General features: G+C 42.3%; 1 protein-coding gene across 1 annotated transcript in view; it reads right to left on the bottom strand.

Moving 5' to 3' along the window:
• zgc:92140 (uncharacterized protein LOC447854 homolog) overlaps window positions 1-18,528 on the bottom strand; it is a 28,215-nt gene extending 9,687 nt beyond the window's left edge. Inside the window, exons 1-2 of the mRNA XM_031318312.2 lie at window positions 18,270-18,528; window positions 3,860-3,989 (exon numbers count right to left, since the gene is read on the bottom strand). Of these exons, the coding sequence (XP_031174172.1) occupies window positions 3,860-3,950 (91 nt within the window). The 5' untranslated portion in view covers window positions 3,951-3,989; window positions 18,270-18,528. The remainder of the gene's footprint in view (window positions 1-3,859; window positions 3,990-18,269) is intronic.
• Window positions 18,529-19,001: the final 473 nt, after the last annotated feature.

Below are 19,001 nucleotides of genomic sequence, written 5' to 3'. Positions count from 1 at the left end.
GCTGTGGATGGAGGATGTTAGCATGGGTTAGCTATTCTAGCTTTTGATTGCATGTGTGGACCTCAACAGAAGTTCAGGACACACAACTCCCAAACCAAACTCACAACAAATATACTGCAGATGGATCAGATTAACAGTTTGTCCCAATTATGGTTGTGTATGGTTATGTATTGGTACACACAAACCATAATATCTAGAATTCTTTTCAGTCCTCTCCTTTGACTAAAACTGATGCATGTTTGTTGCCAGTCTATCTAGTGCATATATCTAACCTTGATTTCACTTGGGTTAGTTCGCTGAACATGACAATCACACCTGGAAGCTTCCCAGTACAACTACAGTTAACCTCAGTTAACCACTAAGCAGCTCCACTGGAGCAGCCCAGCAGCCTTGTTAAAGGGCACTTCAGGAGTAAGATAATGAGGGATGTGCAAGTGCCGCTCTTTCACCTTTGACTGCCATATCTATCCTGCCAGCCTTCTCTATTTCTGTGTGCTGCCCTAATGAGGAATGATTTTGCTCTCCACACACTGTACACAAAAACTGTTTGCTGTGAGTTTGGTTTTGTGTTGTCTAAAGAAGAAGAACAATTCTCTGAAATGGGTCAGCATAAAAAGTTCACTCAAGTCTTTTTTTTCAACTGTGTATGTAATAATATTTCCAACGACTGGGTGCTCACTTTGCAGTATGATAAAAAAAAAAAAAAAACTCAGCTTGATGGCACTAATAAAACAATCAGCAGAGATCCTGTTTTATACCTTGTGAGTGGAAAAATACCATCCACAATACAATACAAACATTTCAGAGAGACAGTAGCGTCGGTTTCTGCCAGAAGGACAGACCGTCAAACCGCTCAGCTGCTCCCCAGCCTCAAAACAACATAAACTCTTAGAGAAACAGTGAAATCTGCACGCCACCATGTTGTGTATACATGTTAGGGTGCCACGTACGCAATCAGTCCCACATAAGCTATCTCCACTCTAATCTCTCCTCCTCGACTGTGATTATTGCAGACATCAATGGCATGATGTTGTGGAGAGTGTTGCTATTTTCCCTCGTCGTCTTCCAGTGTTTGTGTAATGGAGCTCAGCCTTTTTCCGGTTATTGTGTGAGAGAGAGGGGTGGGGGGGTGGGGTTAGTGGCCGGAGTCTGGCAGAACGGGCCGTCAGAATATCTGGAACACACACACACACACACACACACACACACACACACACACACACACACACACACACACACACACACACACACACACACACACACACACACACACACACACACACACACACACACACACACACTCTGCTGGAGGTGGATCAGCGTGAGTAAGATAAGGAATCACTGTCTCACTAAATACACTGATATGAAACACACAAACATATATGAACACAAGCACATGGACACACACTGATACACAGTCTACAGGGGGTAGATGTATGTGTGTAGGCGGGCTGACTGAGCAGAGCTGACCATTTTTTTCCGCCTCGATCATGAAAAGTACACCGGATGCAGTGGAGCAGTTTGACTTGGGTTGGAAAGGGCAGCGAGTTAAGTGGGAACGAATGACTACACAGTATGTGACAATGACTGAAATACTGCAAAAAAAGAGTTAGAAAGCTAGAAGTGTAGAATAAACAAAAAGTGGATGAAGATGACATGAAGAAAAAGGGGCGTGAGGAAAGGGTGTTATTGGGGGTTGTGGCCTGGGATAACTCTAATCCACGCTATCCAGGTCACTCCTGTCTTCCACCTCCACGTGCACGTGCAGACAAGCTCAAACAGTAGTCCGGTCTAGCCACCGGCACTCTGGATTCCACTTTAGGATGGGACGAAGAGGAGGAAAGAGAAGGGGAGGTGAAAGGACATTAGGTTCTGACCTAATGTTGTGCCAGAGGAGAGAGGAAAAGAGCTGGGGAGAAGAAACACTGGGGGATGAAGGCAGGAAGAGAGGGAGGGGTGTGCAGAGACCCAAAATAGAGAGAAAGGGGGCGATAAAGAGGAAGGGAAGAACGAGGCCTTGAGCAGGGGAAGGGAAGAGGCGATCTGACCGAGACAGAGAAGTACAAGAGAGATAGAGAGATAGAGAGAGAGAGAGAGAGAGAGAAAAAAGAGAAGAGTGGCAGCGTCAACACACGTCATTCTCCCTTCCTCTCTCAAGGAAAAACACTCCACTCCTCCCATCTCTCCCTCTCATCTACAGCCTTGTTCTGTTGCTCCTTAAAAGACGAAGAGGGAAACAAGACGTGGGGGGGTGGGTGGGGGGAGATCGCAGGAGGGGGAGGCGGATGAGGGGAAACGTGTCGGAGAGAGAATAGACGGGACAAGAGCGAGCAGCAAATCAAAGAGAGGTCGCAGGAAGAGGGTGAGAGGCTGAAGAGGGCGGGAGAAGGGTCAGAGGGAGAGAGGGATGACAGAGAGAGAGAGAGAGAGAGAGAGAGAGAGAGGACCTCCTGTGGATCGTCATCTGCCACTTCCATTTGCCCGTGTGCAGTTATACCAGAGTGTTGCTCCTAATTCTTAATCGCTGTTAATCCCTGTACCACCCATCATCATTTTCATTTCTGTCCCACATTGCACAACAGCCTGTGAGCTATTAATAGAGCTGCAACTGACAATTACATTCATTACAGATTAATCTGTTGATTTTTTTTTCAATTAATCACTTCCATTAAATTAATGTTTGGCAGACCCTTTTGTCCATTGTGACTTATATGTTTTGACCCACACAGGGAGCGATAGGGGGATTCAGTGTCTTGCTCAAGGACACTTTAACGTACTGTATGGACAGGAGGAGACGGGGATCGTACCACTAACCCTGCCCTACAATTAATGGATGGCCCACTTAACCACGTGAGCTGCAGCCACGTAAAATGTCAGGAATTTGTGAAAAAATTACCATCGCAATTTTGCAGAAGTTAAAAGAAGTCAAAAACCCTAAAAAAAACCTTGTAAAATTGTGTAAAACAGAGAATAGCAGGAAAGCCATGCCATATATTTACTGCTGGAGGAACCAGAGAATGTCTTGGCATTTTTGCTTGAGAAATAATGCGAATGATAAATCAATTATTGAAATGTGCGTTGATTAATTGTCTCTCCATCTAATCCAGTGATTAATCCAGTGGTTGCCCACCTTTTTGGCTTGTGACCCTTCACAGCGAAGCAGTGTCAACGTGTGATTCCTTGTCAGTGGTTGTATATGTCTGATTTGTGAAAAGTTTCTTTTTTTTTTTATTTGGATAGTTTTTAGAGGCCTGAAGCGGTAAAACTATCCAGTGTTTCACAATCCAAAAACAAAGATTAGAGAAAGGGTATTAAAAATAATTTTGTCTGACATAAATAAGTTTTTTTCTTCTTCATTTCTTTAGATACATTTCAAGGGTTGCCATCAGATTTATCTTGCGTTCCTTTGGCCCCTCTCTGCCCCTTCAGTTGGAAACCACTGGACTTATTGATTCATCACTAATGGAAACTCTTAAAAAAGGGGTAGTCTACTCTCTCCTCTCCTTTCCAGTACCAAAGACTTAAAATATCAAGAACGTACCACCTGAGTGAGCACACGGTTAACGCTGCAGTCTCGCTCACTGGTTACTTCCTCTCTTTTACATAAACTGTCAACATGGATGGTTCCAATAAAACTGCGGTGTTGACAGTTATTGTCTGAAATGAAGAACTTAACACTCTGCCAGAGAACTATGAGCTATAATGAAGAGAATATATTGTGAGGGCAGACGGGGCAATGGGTCTATGCTGAGCAATTAACTGAGTGGAATGGAGCAGTGAAGCTTTTATTGACATCTCTGCTTGTGTGTGTGTGTGTGTGTGTGTGTGTGTGTGTGTGTGCGTGTGTGTGTATACTGACCGGTGAAGAGGTCTCCGTTGCTGTAGGCCTTGCCGCGTCCCTCTTCATCGTTGGGCACGGCCGACACCTGCTTGGCCGAGGTGCAGCCCATGGCCTCACACTCTGAAACCTCTCCTCATCGCACTCTCACCTGGACAAGGACAGAGACAAACGTCATAAACACTGGTGTTCTTACAATGTATTTTATAGATTCCTTCAGCTACGGTGGCTGTCACTCATGCTAACTGGCCTCTTTTCATCTTCTTCTTTATTCCAAACAAACTGGGCCAATCAGTGTAAAATGTTTCATCCAGTGTTTTCTGCCAGCATTGCAACAGCTTTTGAGATTTGCTTTTTCTACAAAGAGGACACCCGGATCTGCACATCTATTCAATGCTGTAGTTGCAAACAGTACCAACACTTTAGAGCAGGGTGTTCAATGCTAGACTTATTTGTTTAGAAAAATGCATTTAGCTACGTTCTGGGCATCCAGTATATGACCTCGGGGTAGGAAAGCTCAAACACACATCGTTTCACTTCACGGAAGTGCTAATGTCACACCTGGTGTTCAGAGCCATAAATGTAGGTTGAGTCGTAACACATGAGTAGAAAGTGAAGTGAGCTTTTACACGAAAATGTTGCAGATTACTACTTCAACCCCGTAAGTGTTTCTGTCAGGGCTAAACATAACCACAGCCATTATATGTTGAGTGGGTAAATCAACAAGATGACCTGGTTTCAAGCAGGGCTGCAAATAAGTTAGTGTTTTCATTTTTCATTATATAATGCCATTGATTATTTTTCTGATTAGTAAATGAATTGTTCTTAAATGTGAAAAAAAAATAAGGATGTATTCCCACCGTAAGACGCCAGAGCAACAAACAGAACTGTCACTCATTATGTCTGAAAAACAGTTGAAGGGGATTCAGTTGTACAAAAAGTATTTAGTATTTGATAAATTACCTGAAGTGGTATTAATCTTTTTTTTGCCGCTTTGGGGGCAGCGGAATAAACGCTCAATGGTGTTTTTTTGCCCGCAACTGCTCCTTCCAGGCATTGCTGCGACCGCTGCCTTCAAGGCACCTAACCCTAACCTTAACCCTAACCATAACCAGTGCCTAATTCCTAGGCAGCGCTGCCTGGAAGGCGACGTTGGGGGCAAAAAACACAGCTAAACGGAATAAACTGCTGACACGACATTGACATATTATCCCCTTATAAAGTTGAAATGTTAAATATGTTAGCAAACACGCGACTGTTTGTTTACACATCTAGCAGACACGGAGCAACGTTACCATTCACTTTGTGTTTCTGCAACTCCTCTGGTTTGATCTCCAGCAACTCCTGAGGGAAATATCTGGCTCTTCAGCTGCTAAGTGCTTCATTATGCTCACCCGCTAGTTTCTAACATTGTCTGTCTGCTGTTTGGTGCTGGGCAGGTAGTGCACACACAGTGGGTATATCAGAGCTTGTCTGGATTGAAACAGCTGCCTGCCGTGACTGTAGATGAGGGTGTTGAGAATGAACCAAAAACAGTAAAGTTGCGGGCCAGAAAACCAAAGCAATGAGCTAAAATATGCTAAAATTCTCCATATAGCTGAGAGGAACTGCAATTGGGTGATATTTCTCTGTGGGTTCATCACTACAAGCAACACCTTCCAAATTACAATGAGTCATTTGATCCATTGTTAATACAAAAATGTTGATCACTGTGGCTTTAAAACAATAAATGAATTACTGAAACTGTTGTTGAATCTGTTAGTCGACTCCTAATCTCAACATCATTTGGAAACATTGGCCTGTTGAAGTGTCCTTAAACCAAACAGCTGCCTCTTAACATGATGAGGAGGATGAGAGTAAAATAAACTTAACCCTTGTTATTATTACTCAGAATTTGGAAGGCAAAGCCTTCCCGCCCAGCAGGACAGCTGACACGAAGCAGTGGACGTCCCTGTCAGTCAATCACAGGCACTCACACTGCGAGACACATTACACTATAGTCTCCATGTCACTCACACATGCCATATGCTGTCATTGACAGAGCCCATCTGACTGCTGCCGGTTGCACTTGCACACACATATAGAGGCAGCCAATAATTACCCATCACCAAAATGAAATCTGCATCGTGGTCGGTACATAAGTGAGAGGAGGAATACTGAGGGGGCTGGAGAGATGCTTTTTTGGAGAGGCAGTAAAGACAAAGACAAGGAGGAAGTAGAATGGTTGAAAGAAAGGGGGGCAGGGGCGAAGGAAAGATGGAAAATAGGTGGGATAGAAAGAGGCCAAAGAGAAAGACGGGAGCAGAGCTTCAAAAGAGCGCCGCCTGCCCCTCCTCCGCCCTTCAGTGATCCTCAGAGCGTTTGAAGTTGACAGGAGGCCAGTATTTACTCCTGTGTTTAGGCTGTGACTGACCAGCCTCCATCTCTCTGCTGGACACGACACAAAGCGCCAGGTGTACAGAGTGCAGGGAGTGGTTACTGGGAGTTGACTGTATGGATGGCTGGGACCATGCCGTGTGTGTTGTGGTTGTATAGTTAGCATATAGTATAGCAAAACGCGGGTGTTGCTATCATAGTTTTAGCCATCATTAACTAATAAGCTATAGTAAAATGGCATTCACAAAAGATATTTGGAAATACGGTTCCATGGCTAAAAAGATGCCAGTTAGTTAGTTGATTATACATATAAATAAAAAAACCAGGCTACAATGTGGGATCATTAGCGCTCACTTTTTCACATATTTTTCTTACGTGGTTTAGATACTGTAATCTGTTGGCCTGTGTACAACCTGACTGATTGTCTGACTGAACATTTCTTTTCCCGTCAGACTTCGCTACATCGCCGTCACTTTTTATCCAAAACTCAAACCACTATTCAAATGTGTGAAATTATTTAATATTCAACCTATAATGATCTGTCCAAATCTGAAATTCACTGTGTAAGAGCAAAGAACATCTGTAAAATGCTCTGCTGTCTTATCAAGAGTGAAGAGTCTAACCCAAGATGGATTTTTTAGCCTGATACAACTACAGTATCGATGAACTGAATACTAAGCGTAACATTTTACATATAATAAGAGGTATTTGTCTGTGCTCTTTGGTAGACAAACTATAATAGAGACACTGTTTTTTACCTCAAATATATATTTTTTGACATTTCAACCAATGCAAGATCTTGTTACTTATATCGGCCTATGTATTGGTCTAGCTCCTGTCCTATAAGTAAACTAGGAAATTGTGGTCTCATTGTTATCGCAAATTGGAGGAAACTAATTAACCAAATGGGTATTCGTGACACCAAACCACTTTGAATCAACACCATAGATGGAAAAATTGTTATAGTGCTCATATTATGCTCATTTTCAGGTTCATAATTGTATTTAAAGGTTATATCAAAATAAGTTTACATAGTTTAATTTTAAAAAAACACTATATTTTTGTTGTATTGCACATTGCTGCAGCTCCTCTTTTCACCCTGTGTGTTGAGCTCTCTGTTTTAGCTACAGAGTGAGAAATCTCACTTCTATTCCATCTTTGTTGGGAGTCGCACATGCTCAGTACCTAGGTAAGGACTACTAGCCAGTCAGAAGCAGAGTATGAGGGAGTACCATGCTAGCAGCTAGGCGAGCATTATAACATGTGTTACAAAGTGACGCATGTTCGTCAAGGAAGTAAAGGCTGGACTACAATAGAGCTGTTTGGAGCAGTTTGTGAACAGTGTTTTCTGTTGGAGATAAGGTAACTTATTATTTAAGAGGTAAGTCCCTTTGGGGTGGACTTTGGGCTTTTTCACTTTGTAAACCTATAACGTGCACAAAAAAGATATATAAACACAATAAAGGAAAGGGAAAAAGCCAAAAAGCATAATATGAGCGCTTTAATAAAGTTGAGGCTGTTTACTTCCTTTTTAAAATGCAACTGCCTTAAAGTAACACAAGACAACAAATCTGAGGTCACCTAAAGCTTGTCATGCTAGTGAGGTAGCGGCAGTATGTGAATAAAAAGGAAAGCACATCAATTCTATGGTTTAGTTTAGGATTTAATTATGTGGGTTGCAAACAAATTCTGGTTTGAATTTGTGGCAACCCTATGGTAAGTACATTCTAACCAAATTTATGAATATATGACTCTAGTCTAAATGAATTATCCTTTCATTCTGCTGCGAATGTGTGAGCCGTGTGTATGTTCAGTAGAGGATGAGAGAATTTGTATATGAATCACTTTCTCAGGTCTCCCGGTGAAACAACATTAATCTCTGGAGCCTGAGCAGAGCTTACACATGAATTTCTCAAAAGGGCCCGTCGGTGGGAGGAAGCTGTACCTAGGGAAAGAGAATCAAGACCCTCACACACACACAAGCTTTGGATGTGCATCCATGGTTGTGTGTGTGGTGTCACCTGTGGCCCGAGCATCTCTCTCTCAAAGAGAAACTAGCAGCAAAATTTCAATAATAATCTCATCAGGCATAATGTGTCTCTTGACAGAGTTGCTTAAATGAGGATTCTGCCCGGAGGAAGACGAGGTGTGCACCCGGAAACACTGCCGCGGGGGTGCTTGTTCCCTGTCAGAGAATCACAGCAAAGTGAAGTGGAGAAGCAAAAGCCAGAGAGGGCTACAGAGACTGAAAAAGACAAAGAAAAAGCACATAGAGAGAGGAGAGGAGACAGAGAGGGGACAGTCGGCTTTCTGCTAACTCTTTTAGTTCTTAGTGTAGAACTAAAGTGAATATTAGATTAGCAAAGCACAGAGACTCCCTTCTGAGTCCCACTGAAGGAAGTGCACTGAGAAATGTGAGCAGCCTTGATAGATTTTTAAGTTTCAAAAGGGTCTCCAGTGTGTGGGCAGCATCTGTTTGAAGGGCTTTGATTTGTGTGTATTGAAACATCAAATTGTGAGTAGGAGCAGGCTAAAAATAGACCCAGAGTCCCAGAGCTATTGTTGTGTGCAGGGATAATGCTAGGCTGTGTGAATCCATAAGCCAAGCTGCTATTACTTGGGTTATACATAAAAGCTACAGCTAGTAGGCAGACTATTACAAAGCCAAACACAGCTATAAATAAATAACTCATGAGCCTGTTATAACGCAGAGGATACAGGGGATGCTTCAGTGACACACAAATCAGTTATGTGTTCAAATTCAAGGAGTCAGGTCAAGAAATCAAAAATGGCATGTTTTGCAAGATGCTCAGACAGCTTCTTTTATTACTCTTTATTAGTCTTTTTACACTCAGGATATCCTGGTAAAATCTTCTTCAAAATCCTCCTCTGTTTTTTTTAATGCTTGCCTTGATGAAACATGTGCACTGTTAATTTTGCCGCTATATATCATTCCAAAATCAATTCTTTCAAGGCCATCCAATCACTTTGGAGAAATAATAATAATAATAATAATAATAATAATAATAATAATAATAATAATAATATGATTGTTTATTTTGTTGTGTCAAATGCACATGTTTTTGTTCCAAAGCAATGATTCCCATCGTCAAGGGTGACAAAATGATTACCAGAATAGGAAATGAAAAAAAATTAACCTTTGCGAAACAAAATTGCTTATTTCTCTGACTTTTGTCCGTTTTTGGCTAGTTTTTATTGTCAAATAATGTCTGGTTTTACTCTTCAAGCCTCTAAAGAAATTCTTCAAATGAACTCCGTACAACTCATAGGCATGCACTAAATAGACACTGCTTCTTATCAAGGGATCACAAGTATAAAAAAGTCTGGGAACCACTGCAATAAAGCAATAAAGGAACCAAAGGTTCAGGAATATTCCAGCATGCAAATACTTAAAGACTCTTTTGCATCCTCTTACTCGTTTGCATGTGTTCCACTGTACAATGCAATCAGTGAAAACACTTTTAGCACTGGCGACTCCAGCTGGAATCGGCCTGAGTCGCTCAGTGCCACATGGAAGACCACAGTGGGGCGTTGCACAATGTTGATGTAACCCACAGGACAGCTGGGCTGTGCTGCTCTCAGGCTTGCCTGCTCCTGTAGACACTGAAGTGTGTCAATGGGACAAGCTTAGTCTGGCGAGTCAGCTAAGACCCTCACACTAACTATCACAAACACACACACACACGGGGATAAGAGTTACACCTTACGCAACTCCCTCCAGATGCTTAACATTCATCACGGGCATACTCGCCAAAGCAAATTTAGAGATATAAATAATGCCATGATGTCAGCTTGCAAGTCTTACGTCATTTATAGCTCAACTTACAACAGATTTGGCAAACAGCCTTCTGTCAGTATTACACATCGTAGGCAATCTTAAATACATCAAAACAATAATATAACCCTGGGCAACACTAAAGGGCTCACATTCTCTTAAATGCATGTTAAGGCCAAAAGGAATCCTTAACACATACAAATGACCAAGCCCTTATACGGTTTGGCAAACACACAGGCTTGCCCATGCCTGCATACCTGGAGGTGGGAGTTGACCTACTCTCAGTGATGTGAATAAGCCTTCTTTACAAGTCAGTTTGTCAAAGGAGGAACTCAAAAAGACTGGAGTGAGATGTGAGCGTACATGCTTGCATAAACACAAACTGTGCACACAGGCTGAGCAGTGTACAGCAGCGCGAAGGTTTCTCAAACACAGGGTTGTGCCAGCGGCAGAGCGCTCGACCACAGAGCCTGAAAAACTGGCTGAGCAAAAGTGAAAGACAGAAGAGTAGTAGAAGGACGTTTTTTTGAGGCGTGTAACAGGTTATTAGTTTTCAATGGATTTGATTTCATTGTGGGGCTATCAGTTCCCATCATAGGGCTACTGTAAGCAGGAGTGCCTGGCTGTGGTTCAGCTTCCTGGAAAGTGGGGATTTGAAAGCCTGGGGAGGGGAAGTGATGACTTCAGCCGCAGTTAAAGCCACAGGGAGTCTCAGAGCTGCATATCCACCTGTGACAGGGCAGAGATTCATCCTCTGCTTCATCATGCTGCACTACTGAGCGCCAAGCCATGCTCTGCTGGTCTGCAGTGCTCTGTATTCGCTGGTCAGTGCATTACAATATGCTAGTGGTACAGCGTCCCCCCCCCAGAGAAATGTTTAGCCAAATTTGTGAGCAAGCCACACATATCTTGACACATCTCATCTCATGTTTAATTTAGTTCACACTCATTAAATGAGACATTGAAATAGTGCTTCTGTTGTTCTTGCCTTGAGGTTAATGCTTTATCTCATAAAATGTTTTAATGACGTTAGAGGAGGCTGTCTTTTCTTTAAAGCGAGGTGGCCCACCTCTAGTATAAAACACTGCTGGAAATACGATCATATATACCGCCATGTCGATAATACAGAGGTAGATACCACTTTAATATCTGTGATTAAGCAATTGCTGGCAATATTCAAAGTGCAATTCAATGAGCAGGACTTTTTTATGGCAATATTTAATTTACAGTATGTTTTACAATTTGCTTTTACATTGTGATGAACTACCTGATTTTCCAGGTTTCATCGCTGGATTTTGACAATTATTTTATCTATACATTTTCTGACATTTTCCTATATCACGCAACATATTAATGTTGCCGTATAAAATTCCTGTTGGGATGATAAAAGTCTGTCTTGAGTGTTTGTATTGATTTGTTTTATGCTTATATTTTATACATTAGCTAAAATTCGCACCTTGGAATAACGGCAACATAGGAGTGAACAATATGGATAAACTCCTCTATCACAGCCTATGTTATCTTACTGTATGTCATGTTATCAATATATATCATGATATTGAGAAACTGTGTATGGATAAAATAACACAGAAATAACAACGAATACAGTAGTGGTGGGACAAAATATCGATATGGCAATATATCGTTGTCCTGGTATTACCTCCGACCCGATAAATCAAAATGATGCAAAACTTACAATAATGCCATCACACAATCCTGCTCATTAATTTGCAACTTTGCCCAAAATGGTTTTACACAGCAGACATTTTGACTTATTATAGTAGGAAAAGAATGGGTGTTCCTAATAGAGATGTTCTGATACCGATACCAGTATCAGTATCGCCTCCAATACTGCCTAAAATGTTGGTATCGGGAAGTACTGGAGTTTATGCACCGATCCAATACCACATAATAAAGCCCTAAAGAAAATCTACGTTAAAAGTAGTTTATTTATGTTCTTTTTCCGTTATAACTGTCAAACTGGATAATAAAAGAAAGTTCTGTGGCATTCATTGTTTGTGTTTGTTCATGTTTTACAAAGAGTTCAACCTTAGCCAGACCGACAACAAACATAGAAATCATATCATATCCATACAGGGATAGTAGTTCCTAATAACATTAACGATGGCTTTGTTCTATTCAAGTGTCAAAGTAAGCCGGGACATGTACAATACCAGAACCACAAGGATCCAGGATACTATGCATCCTGATAAAGTTCCCTTTGCCTTTGGAATTAAAATAGCCCCACATCATCACATACCCTTCACCATACCTAGAGATTGGCATGGTTTTATTTCAGTTAACCTAATAGCTGGTTTGATGTGCATTGAGAGATGATCTTATGGAAAATACCCCATCAATTTCCAAAAAGATGTTTTTTTTATTCCTCTTTTTAGTCAACTTTAGCATGGGTGTGTAAACTTATGCAAGCCACTGTAAATGGAATTCAACCAATTTAAATGTACCCCTGTACTTTTCCTGAAACAAAATCTAAATCTATGAGGACTGATACATTTATACAATCTCACTGTATATATCGCCCAACCTTCGCGCCACAGCAAATACTTCCCCCTAATGACTAACCTAACACATTTAACATCATGTTTGCTCTTGCAATAAAAGCAAAAACCTAACTGTTGTACCTGAAGTTGCTTTACGACACATACGCTGTGTGCTGCAGTGTGTCCAGTGTGTCTTTGCCTCTTTCTGTGACAGAGCAGAGTTTCAGTACAACTCCTGGGCCAACGCGCCATAATATTTACTCTAGCCAGGCAGCAAATGCTGCACCTCTTCTCTTGTCCCAGTTTAAGCACTCCATCAGTCTGACAAGCCTGGGAAGCCGTGCCAACACACAGACACAGGCCGGTGGACAGTAAAGGTTTCTCAAGAGTGCTGTGCTGCTGCTTTAGGTGAACATCTCCATTCTCTCTCTCTCGCTGTCTGCTGTTGTGCGAGCAGCGGCTCTTTCCTCTTTTTTTTCGTTGTAATGAGTCTGACAAGTGGTCAGAGAGGGGGGGATAAGCTTAGACACGGGGGGTAGATACAGGAGCTCCTCTGTTCTGTTGACTGAAATCATAGCCTGGCCGCGTGACTGACAATGAGAGACACATTGCGCATAGCTAAGGCATGTGCTGGTTATGAAATAAGAGTAGGTTTTTGACAAGTTGTTACATAGGCCTACATATACATTGGCATTAGGCCTATGTTTTTACTCCAGGTCCATAAAAAGCAGTTGAGCTGAAATTGAGAGGTATGCATGGCTCTCACCATCTCCTTTCACTACTGTAGCTAATGGTGAGAGCAAGAGAGACCGAATGAGAGAAGGACGAAACAAAGGAGTGAAGCAGAAGGTGGGCCAGGTAGAACCAAACCATACAAAAACGGATTGTTCCACCTAATGCAGGCCAGGCTAGAGGATAACATTTCTCCTCTGAGGCCTGTTACTGGCTGGCGTTTGTGCCACTGGCTTCTCAAGAGCGAGACGGATTCCCTGAAAAAGCAAGTAGCTGTGCCCGTTTTATTCCCTCTGATACATCTCTGTTCTGCTGCTTCCACTTGGGACTGAGTTAAAACAGGTCAGAGCCTGAAGTGGTTGGTGGGTGAAGAGCAGGACCAAAAGTGCGTGGAAAAGTAAGTGAAGAAATGCTTTAGCGATATTGTGGCCGCCTCCTGTGTGGACATGCAACACACAACCGAGTGAGAAAGAGAAGGTAGGGAAGAGAAGGTATAGCAGTAGCATCAGGTGGCTCATTAAAGCCAGCTCTCAGTCTAATGGTGGTCAATTTTGTCCAAGTTTGACTCTTCTAACACACACTTTGCAAAGTCCTTTGCCTGACCTTTGATTTGAGATCTTGTTCTATTCCTGAGATATATTTAACAGGTGTATTTTTGGACTTCACAGTTACTCTGGTCTGGGTAAAAAGCATATATTTCTGTCCTGGTTACAGTTTCTCCAAGTAAAAGGACTCCTGCTAATTGTAGACATAAAGGGTATAGACCTTTTTCACGGCAGACATGTTGACATATCATAGTAGGAAAAGTACAGGTGCATTCAAAACCATTAATGATGGCTGCATTCCACTTGGGAGAGGCCCTGGTATTGTGCATGCTGACTAACTGAACTAGCTTACTGGGACACTTGATGGAATTGAGCCATCGTTAAGTTTATCAATTTCAGCTGTGCTTTTCCTACTATGACAAGTCAAAATGTCTGCTGTGAAAAAGGTCCACTGTGGTGTAGGTTTTTACTTTTATTGCTTTTTGTATTCAAGTTTAGTATGAGTAAGTATAAATGCTTGTTCATCATATTTACCAACAGACGGCTGCACATGGCTGACAGAGCCTCGGCCTACTCCAACACAGCAACCCCACAAGGTCCAACATGCTATGTTCTCTCATCCAAATCCATCTGAATTGCTAACTAACTAACTAACTAACTACAACTGGCAAAATAAAAGAATGCCAGCATTAATATTAATTACAAATTACCACAGCTGAAAAAAAAAAAAATACATCTCAATCTCTGCGTAATTGGCGAGCATGCTGCAGGATAATTGGAAAAAGCGTTTCGGATGTCAGTCTGGTGTGTGAATGAAATGCATTGAAATGTTTGGCTGATCGAGCCCTTCACCAACGAGCTACAGATGAGCCTGTGTTTCATGTCTCACCATGGCTGGTGTGATATATCCACAATGTTTTTCTTTCACATGCAAACCTGTGCTTTTCCTCGTCTATTATCCTGCAAAGTGACACACACGCCACAGCCAGGAAACCTTTCATTCAATAGACTCAACAGTTTTTAATCAACTGTACAAGAGCTAATGACACCTAACATGAGGTCATTATAATTCACAGTCGGCCTACAGTAGTTGTACTGGGTTATGTGGCTGACATCATCAGAATATTAATTTGTATCACATGTGCAAAAATCACAAAACTGGGTCTAGGCAAGGTAGCACACAACTGTTGGATGGATTACATAAGACCAAACTCTTCATATATGTGTAAATCTAATTTTGTTGGTTTTTACTTACAGCATGCCCGAAATTTGTTAGTTTGCCACAACAGAAATGTAGAGCTGAAATAATAAGCCTAGTTGATTAGTCAATAAGTAAATAGACAGACAATTAATCAGCAACTATTTTTTTTAAATTAATTTTTTTTATAAATGGTTAATCCTTTCGGTCATTTTTCAAGTAATAAATGCCAAACATTTGCTGGTTCCAGATTTAAATTTCAGAATTTGATGCTTTTTTGTCATAAATGATAAATAAAATTGAAGCAATTGGAATTTAAGCTGAAACAATTAGTTGATTAATTGATAAGTTAATTGACCGAAAAGTATGACTATTTTTGTCAATTGTTTTGACAATTGTGTAGATCATTTTTCAAGCAAAAATGCCGTTTTGGTTGGACAAAGTCTCTGACTTTCATGATTTTACGCAAACAAAACAATTAATCAGCAAATTAATTGCTAATGAAGCAATTAATAACAATAAATAGTTGTTAGTTGCAGCCCTAAAACATACACAATCATTTTATCACAATATGGTTCAGCTGGAAGTCAATAAGCAATACTGAAGTATTGCCCTGTTTTAGACCGCAGCTGTGTTGGATGTTTAAAATCAACACTGATCACTATCAGAGCTATTAGCCAATTCATAACAATGTTGAAGTGCAAACACATCATTGTAGTAGCACAAATCAGAAGAATAAAATTGTGTGCGAAACCGGAATGTGTTGGAAGGTAAACCCACCTATGCCCAAACCAAGACAGCAGTATGTTTATTTTATTTTATTTTCCCTATTACCTGCCTTTATATTACATATGGGCTTTTATTGAAGGTTGAACGTTCCATTTCTTTTCTCACATCAGTCCAACAGTGGAGTTGTCATTAACAAAGAACGGGCCTGCAGAGATCCTATCAGACACCATTTTATCTACGGTGGGGCACAGATGTATTCTGTCTGATGGGAAAACACTGTGCAGAGATTCACAGCACTTAAAAGTGAGAATAAGAGATAAGAAAAGAAAAAAAAAAGAACTGGCAAGCTAAATCAGTACTGGACCTTGTCTCCATGTCCCATCCCAACTGGACTCTGAACAAACTGCACTGTAAACACTGTCAGGGACACAGAGAGATGCTGCTTTACCATTGGACAGACACAAACACATGAAGCATGCATGCAGGCTGCACAGCAAACCCATGCTGACTCAAAAGGCAAGCAGTCAGAGTGCAGACCAATGGCAGAAATAGCCCACATCCACTGATCTGCACGTCGACTGCAATGCAGACACACATAAACACACAAACCAGAAATAACAACGCAGATGATGACGACACAAGTGCCGATTTCAGCTTTCATGCTGCAACGTTTGCTACTTGAGCCTTGATTATTCAGTCAGGTAGACGAACCGATCGGCCAGCGAGCCCCTCAGTCAAACTGGCAGACACACAGAACCCAGAGGGATCGTGTTGCGCTGGCCTTGTGCTTTCTGCACTGCAATATACACTCCCTCATCACACCTGACAGCACTAAGCACTGCCGCTCAGAGAACACACAAACTGGATGTAAGAGACAGTCATGGGAACTCCCTCCCACGCCCACACACACAGACAGAGAAGACATCCTGGTAACCATGGAAACCATCCACCTCCTCACACCGTGACATCACAGGTTTTGCATCATGACCCAAACAAGGGCCAAGCAATCCCCTAAGCTGCTGTTGATCAACGCAAGGTGTGGAGGCCGCCGGACGGGCGGATGATGGTGATGATGAGGAAAAGGAAGGAGGACTAAGAATAGATCCTCCTGCCTCGGAGAAAGAGACAGAGAGGAAGAGAGAGAAGTGAGGGGGAGTGTGATTCATTCTCTTTTGCTAGCCATATGTGAGCAATGACACACACACACACACACACACACACACACACCTGTGATGAGCAAGTGAAGGAGGCAGATGGATGAAGACAGACAGATAAATCAAGTAGGGAGGGGGGCTCGCAACATCCACTTACAAGATTGATTGTAACCTATAAATGTATAACCCTGATGTAAGCTGCTGGTGACAGGATGATATGCTCTGTAATGCTGGCCACAACAACCTACCATCACACCAGGGTGCTGCACACACAGCCACCAAATGGATGTCATGGTCGGGTGTTGATCACATGGGGAAATCTACAGTAGCAAATGGCCATATGGCACATTTAAACGTAGCAGCCAGAAACGCAGTTATTCAGCCCCCTTGGTGATGTAGTGTGTATAATACTGTATGAGGAACTGGGGAAGGATACATTTGAAGTAGACTCGGGCTGAATTTCAGTTAATGAGCTGCAAATGAGTCTGTATATCAAATCTAATTCTGGCTGCAGTGACTTTCCTATTATTATCCAGCAGCTCCTGTCTTCCCTCTGAGGCAGACACCTACAACCATCATTCAGTAGGCTACTTTCTTAAAAAAAAAAAAAAGCCAGAAAGCCTACTGGTCATGTGTGGTGGTCAACAGAAGGCAATGGTTTTCTCCTATCATGCTATGGAGGCTGTGAGGCACACCGGCTGGAGCAGCAGCAGCGGCGGCAGCAGTAGCCCCCGGCCCGGCCACAGAGTTCTGTCCTGGGGCGGGAGCTGCAGCTCCAGTCAACAGCTGTGTCCAGCTGCGCTACCAAGAGGAGACACTGGGCGCTTTGTTCCCTACAGGGGGAGGCAGAGTTGTGGGCAGAGGAGCAAACGGTCTACGCGTGTGTACACATAGTTTCATTTCCACAAAGGTTAACGGCCTGTAGCCTCCGCCAGCCCAGGTCCGTCTTCCCTCTCTTGAGTGTTTCCCCACACCAGACGGCCTTACAGCAGGCAGAGAGGGAGCAGCGGGACAGTGTGGCACAGCACACCAGGATGTGTGGAAAATTTCAAATGCGCTGAGCCAACACTGTCCAAGCCGAGCGAGCACATTCACACACTCAAACCGAGCAATGTACACATCTCACTTGAAGCCCTCTTGTTTATTTTATCGCCCGTGAAATGAGAAGATAAAGCTGCTTTAGCGTTGCAGCGAGCACCTCCACCAACAAAACATCGACAGATGCGAAGCCCAGTGTGCAGGAAGGAAAAGCGCCGGGTAATCACGATACACACTCAGGAAACAACAACAAAAGAGAGGAGTAAAGAGAGAAAGAAACCACAAGCAGGAGCGTGGTTTTCCATGGAGGATATGTGACACCCCTGGTAGACGATTAAGCAATAATTCACGCGGGTACTTACTCAGATGAACCGGTTCCGCTCGATCCACTGGAGGATAGCCGGTCGGTCTTCCGGCTGTGAGTCGGGCGGGATCTGCGCTATGAAGACCGGAGAGCTCAGAGCCTCGAGGACTGAACGTAAACTGTGGCTTGCGTCATTTCACCAGGATGCCACTATTGCGCGCAGCAATGCAGCCATCTTGCTGAGGAGTGCCCCACCAACTCACCAATCACTGCTGGACCTGAGCTGCTGTCTTATTTTGGTCCCAGTAATGAAAGTGATCCACCGAGCTAGTATTTACACTAATGCAGTGGAATATCTAAAGGAAATCCATTAACAAGAAAAGGACTGTATTTTTTCTTCATTAAAAAAACTCCCATGTTTGGTGTCACTTTGATCTAGTAGTGTAAAGTAGCCTACATTTACTCAAGTAATGTACCTAAGTACAATTTGGAGTTAATTGTGCTTCACTTAAGTAGGCCTATTTCAATTTTATGCCATTTTATCAACTTGGTGAAAAGTTGCTCCACCTCGACCAGCTGTGATAATAAGACATGTTTAGTAGTAATAATAATCTAACATGATATATAATAATATTCCCTTAAAGTGGCCATTCTGCCCAACAAATACTTTGACTTTTGATACTTAAAGTACATTTTGCTGGTAATACTTTTGTACCTTTAATCCAGTACTTTTTAATCCAGTAATTTTAATGCAGGAATTTACTTGTACCTAAGTAATGCTATTTTTACC

Source organism: Sander lucioperca, chromosome 11, assembly GCF_008315115.2.
Source record: "Sander lucioperca isolate FBNREF2018 chromosome 11, SLUC_FBN_1.2, whole genome shotgun sequence".
NCBI lineage: Eukaryota > Metazoa > Chordata > Actinopteri > Perciformes > Percidae > Sander > Sander lucioperca.
The sequence above is the reverse complement of the archived record's forward strand: the minus strand, read 5'-3'. Positions and strand labels throughout refer to the sequence as shown.